General features: G+C 42.0%; 1 protein-coding gene across 1 annotated transcript in view; it reads left to right on the top strand.

Annotated features, from left to right (window-relative positions):
• Positions 1 to 12,454, top strand: part of DOCK5 (dedicator of cytokinesis 5) — a 164,946-nt gene that overhangs the window by 15,164 nt on the left and 137,328 nt on the right. Inside the window, exons 2-3 of the mRNA XM_077780138.1 lie at positions 5,393 to 5,433; positions 10,987 to 11,042. Coding sequence (XP_077636264.1) covers positions 5,393 to 5,433; positions 10,987 to 11,042 — 97 coding nt within the window. The remainder of the gene's footprint in view (positions 1 to 5,392; positions 5,434 to 10,986; positions 11,043 to 12,454) is intronic.

The raw sequence follows: 12,454 nt of genomic DNA, 5'->3' as shown, positions 1-12,454 counted from the left end.
TTGCTCAGCCTTGTACTGTTTTCTTTCCCTATAATTTTGCCTTTGCCTCATCCCAGCTTACCAGGGCTTATCAGCTGTATTTTTCCCCCTTAAATTTCAATTTTATCATTGTCAGAAATGTATATGATTTTAAAGGCCAGGTCATTTCTAGCAAGTTTATGAACAATAGCCCCTTCACACTTCCTCTTGGTTTCTGATTCTACTTTCAACTCTTGCAGCCAGTTTTTGTAGCATATGCTTTTTCATTTCCAAATAACCTTGCTTCCATTACTTGGTATTTCCCTTTGCATTTCTTATTAACTGCTTCTTATGGAAAATAAGGATTTAGCTCTCTTATACTCCCCACCAATTACACAAATACCTGTTTGTGCCTAATAGAGGTCTCTCAGTATAAATATCGTATAACATTTTTAAAAAAAAATTTTTTTTTAATGTTTTATTTATTTCTAGGAGAGAGAGAGAGAGCGTGAGCAGGGGAGGGTCAGAGAGAGAGGGAGACACAGAATCTGAAACAGGCTCCAGGCTCTGAGCTGGCAGTCAGCACAGAGCCTGATGCGGGGCTCGAACCCACGAACCGCGAGATCATGACCTAAGCGAAAGTCGGACGCTTAACTGACTAAGCCACCCAGGCGCCCCTCGTATAACATTTTAAAACCATTGTTATTTAGATGGTTGGGTCTACATAGGGTTAACAGCAGATGCTGTGGAATGTCCTTTGGATGATGTTCCTCTGGAGGTGTCTTCCTTATGTGGTGCTCTGTGGACCTACTTCTTTATCAGATGCAGCCTTCCCATCAGAAACGTTCACGTTCCTCTCCTGTGTTCAGACAAGTAAGATGATTTTGCAGTTCTCCTTCTTTTCTTGGATTTGCTCTTCATGGAAATGCCTTTCTGCTTTATCTTGGTCTGGTAGCTCTCTATGGTCCAGTTCCATAGCTTCTTTTCTGAACTCTCCATCTATATCAGGGGCAGAAAAATAAGAACTTGGAGGTATCAGCAGAGCTAGGGATAATGGGCTCCCGTGTATGAATATAGGCTAACACGGTCCATTGATTTTGACCTCTTTACCTGTTTTTGAAGTCATGCTAGCACATGGGTACCTTCAATTCCAGTCCAGCATCTCAGAGTTGATTCTAGTTTTTTCCCTTTCTTGGAACTCCCTTCCATGAGAGTAAGAAAGCTGGCTTCCAGGATTAATATTCCAGCAAGTTATTATAGTTACTTATTTCATCAGTTCCTCAGTATGTAAACAATCTGTTCTTGATTACCACACCTTCTACCACATGGACATTCTCCTCAACCTGCCCTCTCTCTGATAGCTCGTCATTTTACCATCCCCCACCCACAGGGCCTGGACACAGATGCCCTTGTCTTCACCTCCGTCTGCAGATCCCCTGACCCCCATGGATGCATACTTTGTACTGCCTGGGCTCTGACTTGCCCTGCCAGTCTGGCTCCCTGTGTGGATGCTCTCCTTACCCCCCTTCCAAATGCCTACATTGCCCTGTCCTACGTAATTGCCCAGGGCTCAGTTGTTCAGGAAGGGAAGCAGAAGGGCCAAGATACATTGCTTGATTCTGTCTCCCATTCCCCAGCGCTTTGCTCTTTTCAATCTCCCTATCCCGAGGAACTTAATCTAGCCACCCAGTTGCTTCAACCCAAGATTTGAATGCCCTTGAATATTTGCTTGAATAGCTCATGGCTCTTCCCAGCTAAATCCTGAGCAACTCTTGTTGATTCAGAATGTGTCTAGCATCTTTTATCTCTCCCCATTTTCACTTTACCTACTAGTCTCCTCCCTCGTGTTCCTCTTTCCACTGTGTCTCACCTCCCATGGTCCATTCTTACATAACAGGCAGCATAATGTTTTAAAAGCATAAGGCATGATGTCATTTAGAACCTTCCAATGGCTTCCCATCATGCTTAGAATACAAACGAAGTTTGTCCATGGCATATAATACCTCTGACAATCAATCCTGGCTGCGCATTAGCATCACCAGGAGACCTTTTTAGAAGCACAAAGCTTGGGTCCCACCCGAGTCCAAAGAAATCAGAATATTTGGGATATGACACAGGCATCAGGATTTTAAAAAGTTCCCTGGTAAATCTAGTGGACAGCCAGGGTTGAGAGTCAGGCCTCCCTCCGCCCACCCTCTAATTGCTTTTCCCCTTTTATGGCTGGTTCCGTTCAGATTCTCAGAATGGCCTTTCTTGATCACCTTAAGTAATGTACCATGTTACCAGTCATTCGCTGCCATGTTTCTTTCTTTGAACACTTCTTTGTGCTGTCATTATATGAGATTGTCTTATTTCTGTATTTTTATTTTTTGTATCAGTGTGTCATCTTTGTGATGACTTTTGCTCTGTAGTATACCATGGTGACCAAACTAGTGTTTAATAAATATTTATTGAGTGACTTCATGTAGCAGAGAGAACAAGTAAACGACTCTGTTGTATAGGAGCCAGAACCTGTGCAGTAGCAAGAGATACATTGGATGAATGAGGTGAAATGGAGCAGATGCTAGAGTCTTGATTGATGGAGATCATCTAAGACCCGAGATACAAGAAGCAGCCTTGCCAGTGGAATTAGGATCTCTCAGACATTTCCATTTCTGAGGGTACAGATTTTGATCCTGGCTTGGGGCAGTCCCAGGAAAACAGAAATGACTGGCTTCTTGAATGGAAGAGCCACCTTCCTAGAATCACTTTAGATGTTCACCATGGTTACCATAAACTCTCCCCGCACCCCCTCCCCTGCCCCGCTTTTGTTTTCGGGAGGTGTGATTGAAGCACAACATTGTATTTCAGGTGTACAACATAATGATTCGATATTTGTGTTTATTGCAAAACATCACAATAAGTGTAGTTAACATACCTTATCTTAGCATATGTTGTTGCGAAACCCTTTTTCCTTGTAATGAGAAGTTTTAAGACTTACTCTCTCAGTGATTTTCAACTACCCGATGCAGTATTAACAACTATGGTTGCCAGGCTGTACGTGACACCCCCGTGACTTCGTTATTTTGTAACTAGAAGTTTGTACCTTTTGACTCCCTTCACCCGTCCCACCTTCACCTCCGTCGCCCTGCCTCTGGCAACCACCAGTGTGTTCTGTGTATGTGTATGGGCTTGCAGACTCACTTTCTGAGACTAACATTTCACCTAAATATAGGTGAGACTAGCCTTCTGGACTCCCCATCCCTCACCATTCTCTTCATTTTATTTATTTTATTTTTTTATTTTTTCTCGTCATTTTAATAATGTACTAATTTAAAATATTTTAACATCAATTCATTTTTGAGAGACAGAGACAGTGCATGAGCGGGGAAGGAGCAGAGAGAGAGAGAGGGAGACACAGAATCCGAAGCAGGCTCCAGGCTCTGAGCTGTCAGCACAGAGCCCGACACGGGACTCCCACTCACAGACTACGAGATCGTGACCTGAGTTGAAGTCGGACGCTTAACCGAGCGAGCCACCCAGGCGTCCCAATAATGTACTAATTTTAAAGAGCATCTGAGATTCTTACCAGCTCACACTACTTCTTGATCACAGCTGCTTGTTTGATATAGCCTTTGCCTTCTCTTTGTATCATGATGCATTTGGAAGCCTAAAAGCATACCATACTAAACTGTGATTCTCTGGTCTTAAATAGAGGGATGGATCAGTTGGAAAACTGGGTTCTTGCTTATATCCCTTGCAAGTGAATTTATGGAGTCCTGACAGTAATAGGAAAACAGCAGAGAGAGAGACAACACTCTGCTGCCTCCTAACACCAAGCAAAATGAACGTTCTTCAAATTCAGTGTGATAATTGTGTGCCTTTAGATGGGAGCTGTACACAAACCACAATTCTAGAGAAGGCTTAAGAAGTTTAAAAAAAAAAAAAAAGATTTCAAAAATGACGGGTTTAGAAAGCATAATTCTGTGATGAATGGCTGCGCAAAAATACTGTTTACAGAAAGACAGAGAAATCCCTCTCTGACAGTGGAGCAAAGTCCAATCTGTTACATCTCCCGTTTGGTGGGATGCAGGGAGATGACAAGTGCTTGGAAGGGGCTATTGTTTCTCAGTGTGCCTGCCCCTCCCCCACCCCAGGATGAGGCTGAAGCCATTCATTCATGGCAAAGGCATTTTCCTGTGGCTGAAGAACAAGCAAGTGATGTTGAGCTTGGTGTTCTTGCACCTGGCTCTCATGTGCACTTTGGCATCCTCAATTGGGAGCAGGGTTTCCTATTCCAATATCTTTTCCCCAACCGTGCGCCTTGAGACAAACCTGTAACACTTTCACAACCTGGTACCTGATTCTTTCCTGTAAAAAAAAATTAGCAGAAGCCTTTGAAGTTTTGAATGCTGACACTTTAAAACTTGTGAAAATATTGTTAACTCTGTGCTCAAAGATGGCAAATCCAACTTTCTTCTTGTAATGTATCTGGAACAGATTGTGCGTCTGTTTTCTGGGTGCCTTCACGTGAAACAAATTACAGGGGGTTCTAGAACCCTGTTGGCAGATGCCTGAAGTTTTAATGGCAGTTTGTGTCTACTCACAGTGTGCATATGGCTTATAGCCCGGTTTACTTAGGCAAGATGATCAACTCGATGCCTGATGGACATGGGGAATGGAGAAAATCATTACAGTAAATTACCTCTAGTAGGTGTCCAATAAATATTTAATGTAAGTTATCTGTTGATGGGCAGATTAAATTGTATATTCCCTCTACCAGACAGAGGATGGAGAAGCATCCATAGATATATGCACATTTATTGAAATTTTTATAGAGAAGTGAAAGCCTTTATTTAAAGCCTCATCCAGCAAACAGTGTTTTTCTATTGTTGGGGGTGGATATAGCATTGCCAAGAATTGTTTAAAATGCTGTTTTATTATGTGTTTCAACTTTCTTAGATACAAATGTTTATACCTGCAAGATTTGCTACTTCCAGTTTAAAATTGTTGTAGAATAGTGGTTCTTCACCTGGATAAGAGAAAGAGTATATAAATTATTAAAGTATTCATTTTAGCAGTAGAGGGTGACTTGTAGAATGTGTACAGATAGATGAACATCTTATTCGTTCATGCAAAAACACTTAATTGAATGACTGTGAGGTATTGTGAGGTTGCCTGCCTTCTGTCTTGTTTTGTTCTGTCCTTTCTCCAAAGGAGCAGAGATGAGGCATGGTTCTACTTGATGCTAAATCCTTTACCTGTGATGAGAACAAAGCTCTCAAATTGATCTAAAGTTTGACGGCGTAATAAACCAAAATGCCCATCTTCTAGTCTGCTAATTGCCTCTTGGCTTCCATCTCAGGAATCTAATACAATAAGGGGATATATATTGCTGATATCCTTATGTTATCTCTGATAACGTAAAACGTTATGTTTTCTTCTGCCCCGACAGGTTGGTACAGAGGATACACCCTCCAAAATAAATCTAAAAAGGTACGGTTTACCATTCCATTTTTACTTTGAATCTGTCTGCTAGTTTTTTGTTACTCATTTTCTGCTCCCTGCTGTCTCTGGACCTAGTTTGTGTTCTCTGTGATGGCTCTTCGTTTGGCCTGAAAACAAGTTCTCTGACTTCAGTGTTTGGGTAAGATAGCACAAGTCCCATTGACCATATCCCTCCCTGCCACCTCAAGGATAAAGACCAGCAGTAAAGTCACACACTGTGTTGGGCCTTTGCAGGTGTATTGCTTTCTGTCCCTCAAGCTAAGCAGGGTGGTGGTATAGTGACATTGTTATCGCTGGCTGTCTCTTTCAGGGGGACCCATGCTGCTTCTTACTCCTTGAGCTCCAATGCTAACATCGCAGAGCTAAAGCGTCTCCCCATTTCTACTTGATTTTATCCTTTATCACAAAATGAATAAGCCAGAGTAGTAGTTTTTTTTTTTTTTAATGTTTTATTTATTTCTGAGAAAGAGAGACAGCGTGAGCAGGGGAGGCTCAGAGAGAGAGGGAGACACAGAATCTGAAACAGGCTCCAGGCTCTGAGCTAGCTGCCAGCACAGAGCCTGATGGGGGGCTCGAACCCACGAACTGCGAGATCATGACCAGCGCTGAAGTCGGATGGTTAACCGACTGAGCCACCCAGGTGCCCCCAGAGTAGTAGTTTTGAAACTGAACCTCACAACCCCAGTCATACGTCATGAAATCAACATAGTGGGTTATTAACCAACATTTTCCAGAAACCCAAACTCTGAAAAGCAGAAAAGAAAATGGAATGCATGACAAATCCTATTTCATGAAACTTGTTTGCAGCCTAGATACTAATGTATTTTATGTATTTCAAATGATATTTTATGTATTGTTAAGTACTGGGTTGCCATGAGAATGTATCTCATCATGGGCAAAGAGTTTGAAAAATACTGACCCTAGCAGGTTCCTATACCCAGTGCCAAAACTACTCATCATCAAGCCAAAGAAAATCTATTAGTTACGTTAATACCGCCCTCAGTTAATTTTAGGTCAGGTCAGTGCTTTTCCTTTGAGGCCGCACCCGAGGGTGGCATGTGGAGTCAGCACTTTGTTTTGAAAGAGCAGAGTTGATAGGGCCATCATATTTCACAGTTAGTTCACATGCAAAATAGCTCATTAGGAAAGGGGTAAGAGAAACATTTTAGAATTTATCAAGTGAGTAAAAAACAACAACAACAAAAAAAAACCCAAAACCCACAGTTCTTATTTTTCAAACACAGCATGAGATACAAGTAATCTGAGCACATAACTCTCCAAAGAGCTCAGAGGTTAAAGAAGCCCTTTCTACAAGGAAGTCCTTTTTTTACAAGGCATAGGGCATTAGGTTAGAAACCAGCACCGTTTGGGTCAAGCTTTCCATATATTTGGCTTTTAAGTCATACTGTTCGCACGTGTAGGTGTACCTATGCACCACATTTTGTTACCTTTGACAGTTTCATAATCTTCCAAAATAAAGGACTATTTGCTTGTAATGCAAGTATCCACTCCCACAATGTTGGTCCTTTTTATCCTTCCCCAAATCCTGATGCTGAATTTTTCTCCCCATAGTTTGAGTCTTGTCACATGGTTTCATTTCCAGCTTAACTGTTTTCATTTAATCTCTTGCTGACTTTAATTTCTCCAGGCCTTCAAGCAGGGACATGGGACAGGCACATTCTGGCATGAAAAAGAGCATAAGACTAAAGACAAGACCTTTCCTTTAGGATCCTCGTACTCACGTTATAGACACTCCTGCTTTTTAGTTTGCGGTGTTTATTTGACTCACAATTAGAGAAACAATCGTTATTTCAAAGCATGATTGGACTTAACAGTTTTGAAGTTCTGAGTTTATTAAAGAGCAAGAATACTTATGCCACTTAACTCCCAATCTTTAAAAGAAAGTCAACAAGAAAAATGAACAAAAACCAATTCTCAGATAAGATCATATGAACTTAAAGAACAAACACAATTCTTGATTTTTAACTGGTGATGGTGAATCATGTTGAAACAAGGTCCCAGACCACACTTTCCCCTTTCAGAGAGCTACAGAATGTGAGGATCCCTTTTGCACATAGACGGCCGTGGTTTCTAAGGCATCGTGTGAGGTCCTGATAGATCAAAATCGATCGTAACTAGTGCCCTTGTTGGCTTTGAGGAGTGAATAGAGTGCTCTGCTAGGGTCTGACTGACAAGTTGTGGGTGTGTTTCTAAATTTTATTTTTGTCTTCATTTTCTTAAAGCCCTTGTTTAAACTTTCAATCTCACCCTTATGAAGAATGATTTCAGGAAGAGCTTCTTTTTTTTTTTTTTTTTAAATGTTTTATTTATTTCTAGGAGAGAGAGACAGAGAGAGACAGCGTGAGCAGGGGAGGGTCAGAGAGAGAGGGAGTCACAGACTGAAACAGGCTCCAGGCTCTGAGCTGGCAGTCAGCACAGAGCCCGATGCAGGGCTCGAACCCACGAACCGCGAGATCATGACCTAAGCGAAAGTCGGACACTTAACCGACTAAGCCACCCAGGCGCCCCTGGAAGAGCTTCTTTTAAGTTCTTCATAATTCAGCTTTGTAGTTCAATGAAATGATAGTGCGAACAAGGACTGTGCATTTACCTGTTGGTTTTAAGCTGAAATATCTTCCTAGTGGAGAACTCTGGGAAGAGAGAAGAATCGAGGGAATTCAGATTCAGTCATCATGAATTATGTTCAGCTTTTGACACCCTTTCATTAAGAGATCCAGCCTATTTGAAATGCTCTCCTAATGCTGTTTTCCTGCCTTTGAAGGTCTGTAGGGGAGGAACTCTTTGAAAGGCCTATTATTTTAATGGAAATTTTGGGTGTCATTTATCAGCTGACCTAGCCATTTAGAGCATTGATAAAAATGAGCTAGTGGTTTTTACAAATTGAAGAAGCCAAGAGCTTTGCAGAAACTGATTATTGATCCTGGCAGGATTGTGGAAGTGTGGGATAAGGACAGTATCTAGAAAATCATTAGTTTATTTTTTTACTAAAGTGAGTAGGTTGCATTGAGGAAGGAAGGTCAAAATTGAAATAGACTTTAAATCCGAAATCTACCCCCCAATTTTATTCTGCCTTTTTTTTTTTTTAAGTTTATTTATTTTGATGGAGAGAGAGAGAAAGAGAAAGCGGGGAGGGAAAGAATGGGAGAGAAGGAATCCCAAGAAGGCTCTGAGCTATCAGTGAGGAGCCCGATGTGGTGCTCAATCTCATGAATCATGAGATCATAACCTGAGCTGAAATCAAGAGTCAGAGGCTTCACTGGCTGAGCCACATAGGTACCCCATCCTGTCTTTCTGTGTATCAAATGGGCTTAGGAAAAGTTCTACAAGGCTCAGATTTACCAGAGCAATTAAATGGCTGTAGGTGGGCGTATGCTCTCATGGAAGGAGAATGCCTACCGATAACAGGGTGGTAATGCAAACAAAATAAATATTCTCTTAATAGGAAAACCATCATGTCTACACATTTAACATAAATTATCTGCTGGTAATCTGCATAGATTTACAAAATAAGGCATTATTTATATTTAACATGCTTCTATCTTTGATTTGGATTTCCCTCAGTTATTAGAAGACCAGTCATCAGATAATGAATGTACAAAAATTTTAATTGGTCCTTTCCCCTCCTTGATGAGAAAAATCTGCTCCGAGGATATTCCTTGGGGTTAGTAGGGTTGAATTGTATTTTCACCTATGAATACAGCTCCATATAACTACTGCTTTAAGTGATTCATCATTTACTAACTGCCCACTCTCCGTTCCTCCCCAACCCCATGCCTGGGAACCCCCATTCTACTTTCTGTCTCTATGGATTTGACTCCTCTAGATCCCTCTTGCAAGTGAAGTCGTACGGTATTTGTCCTTTTATATCTGGATTATTTCACTGCCATCATGTTCTCAAGGTGAGTTCTGGACGATCAAGTCTGGTTCTCAACCAAAATGGCAGTCAACAAAACATTTACTTCAGCTTTAGCAGAGAGAGGAAATACCTAAAGTCCTTTAGGCAGGCATCATAAGGACAGACCTGAAGATTCAGAACACCAGAAATCAGGCCTCAAAGGTATTATATACACATTGACTTTTTGTTTGTTTTTAACCATTTGATCGGTTTTCTAAAATCACTTTGAATGCTTCCCATGTAATGAAAGAGGTCAGTGTTGCCTTGTTTCTGTGTGTGTTCTGGGTCTTATCAATAACACATTGGCATGGTACTTTCTTACTTATATACCCCATGCCCTATCCTTTTCTCAAAGTGAGGAGGGGAAGGCAATCTACTTTTACTTTTTTTTCTTTCTTTCTTTCTTTCTTTCTTTCTTTCTTTCTTTTTTTTTTTTTGGTTCTTCCTGCCTGGCAGGAAAGGATGGTCATTTTGCCTTTGACTCAAGCAGTGACAGGATCTATCCTGTCATCACCAATTGTGGAAGCAGCTCCATCTCAGATTTTCTTGCTCTTTCCTGTTTTATTGGCAAAGGGCTAAAATGGAGAAAGAAGAGTATTATTCAGGTAAATACAGCACATGAAACCAGACACAACACTGACCCCAGTGGTCTATCTCTGAATGGATTAAGGATCACTGGGTACACACACATCTTTGACTCCGTCCCCCAAGTAGGAGGATAGTCCTCTCCCACCTTTGTGGTCAGCTACCCCCGACACAATGCCACAGGGTCGCATTGACCTTTACAGGTGCAGGGCTAGGAGCAGTTGAGCCAGGTGTGCCCATTAAATGGGCTCTTCTCCTACCTCTACTCGTCTGGCATGCAAACTTAAAATCCTTAAAACAAAGAGCAGCAATGCCTTTCCCAGATGCCCGTTTCTTCATTTCTTGGTCAGCATATCACACAGTTAAACAACAGAAGCCGTTGGCATTTAGGAAAACTCAGATCCATGACCTGCTTTCTGTTGGTTAGATCTGATCTTCACTTCTTTTGTTTCTAGTGATTGGTTTCCAGTCTTTCTCTTAGGTCCTTCTGGGCCTTAGTTCTTCCATGGGCAATGTCCCAATAGTGATGTAGAATCGCCTCTTAGGAATATAGAATGGAGCCATTTGAGCCTGGGAAGTGCTAAAAATAACCAGATAACTAGTACTAATTGATTTGGGGCACATTTGGTTTAAGTAAACGTGCTGAGAGGGATTGTTTTAGAAAATCACTGTAATTTTATGGGCCACTAAGTACTTAGCCCTCCATGTCACTAATTATGTGAAACCCTTTAAAGGAAAGCATTTCATGGTGTGTACAATCTGGAGGGTTTTAAGATCTCACTATGAAAGTCCTTGCCATTATTGCAGCGCTGATGCTTGCCTGTCCATTTAGGAAGCATTTCTCTTAGGCTCTGCGAACCCAGCTATTAATTTCTGTCTTTTCAGCCATGCTTTCGTTTAGGTGACAGTCAGTGTGGTTGGCCCTGCAATTCTAGCCACTGTCCAGGTATCCTGTCTCCTCCTCATTCATTCCTGATGCCCTTTGTGCTCTTTATGCTGAGATCTGTATGGCCATATAACCAAAGTTCTTCTCTCTGTAGGGTATTTTCCCTGAAACGTATATCCATTTGAAGGAGGCAACTGTGGAAGACCGAGGGTAAGTTCCAATTCCAGGAAGACTCCTAGAAATTGACGAAGATGTCAAATTATCATCAAAGAGTTCCTTCTGTGCAGTATTTCTCTCTTCTCATTAATTGCACTTCTCATATGAGAGAGAGAGGGGCGAACAAAAGCCTAATCCTGATACGATTCCTTCTGTTAATCACTGTTCCTCCCTGGCATCGTTCCCCAGAGTACTAGAGACAGTCAGTGAATGAACCGAGGGCCTTTACCTTCCTTTTGTGTAATCTGCTCACTGATTGTGGGCGTGTGCATGCATGCACACACGTGAAGCTTTGACACTCTTTTGCTGGTGAGATCTGAGAGCCCCCAATCTGGCACCCTTGGGAGAGAGAAGAGCCAGCTGCACCCTCCAGTAACCAGCACTGAGGCTTAGACAAGTCGGGTAGCCTTGTTGCACCTTGGACTTTCCCAGTGCAAATTGGGGGAAATACATCTGACCCTACGTTGATTGAGCTTCATGTAAAATTATGAAATAATGTGTGTGAGCATGACCTGCAGATAAACATCCATCAAGTTTTGGATGTTCTTATTTCTCATCCAAGTTACTGTGTGTCCTGGAAAGTACTTCCTCTGTGGCAGCCGAGAGGAGTTAAGACCCTCAGCCTGAAGTGAGAGAGACAGGCTGCGTGGTTGGTGAGCCCCGGGTCAGGAGAATGCAGGAGGGAAGGAGAGCCTGGAATCCCAGGGCTGATAGAAAGTAGAATCAGAGATAGAAAGTAGGATTAGAGTCATGCAGGCTCAAAGCAACAAAGAACATTCTCAGTCGTATGTTCTGCAGCCACATTTTAGAGATGAGAGATGGAAACGTGCCCAAATTCTGCTACTGTTTAGTAGCAGAACCAAGACTGAAAACCAGGTGTCCTGCGCTCCCAGAGAATCTTCTTTCCTGTGGGCCATCCCTGGGCAGCCTCCATTGTCAAGTGGGCGGAATGGTGTGCAGGGAGGCATAATCCCACTAACTAGGGCTGCCAGATAAAAATGCAGGACGCCCAGTTGAAAATCAGATGACAACAAGTAATTGTTCACAGTAAAATATGGCCCAGGTGTCGTACTTGTACTCAAAAATTATTTAAATCTCACTGAAATTGAAACTTAATTGGAAATCTTGGTGTCCACTACTAGCGATCCTACCACTACTTTCTATGTGTTTGCTTGCTCTTACGCTCCTTTTCTCCTTTTGCTCATCAGAAAATACCAGAGGATTGATGTGAATAAATGTCGGGCCTGCTTTGTTATAAGTCTCCTGTGAGCGAGTGAGGAGTTTGGTTTATATACATTTTCAGTGCAGTGAGGCATCTGATGAGAAGAATATTGAGCTTCATTTCATAAGAGAGCACTCCTTCGTCCCTCCCAGCAGGTTTTATTTGAGATTACAAGCCCTACGAT

The sequence above is a fragment of the Crocuta crocuta genome, unplaced genomic scaffold (assembly GCF_008692635.1).
Source record: "Crocuta crocuta isolate KB4526 unplaced genomic scaffold, BGI_CrCroc_1.0 scaffold395, whole genome shotgun sequence".
Classification (NCBI taxonomy): Eukaryota; Metazoa; Chordata; class Mammalia; order Carnivora; family Hyaenidae; genus Crocuta; species Crocuta crocuta.
The sequence above is the reverse complement of the archived record's forward strand: the minus strand, read 5'-3'. Positions and strand labels throughout refer to the sequence as shown.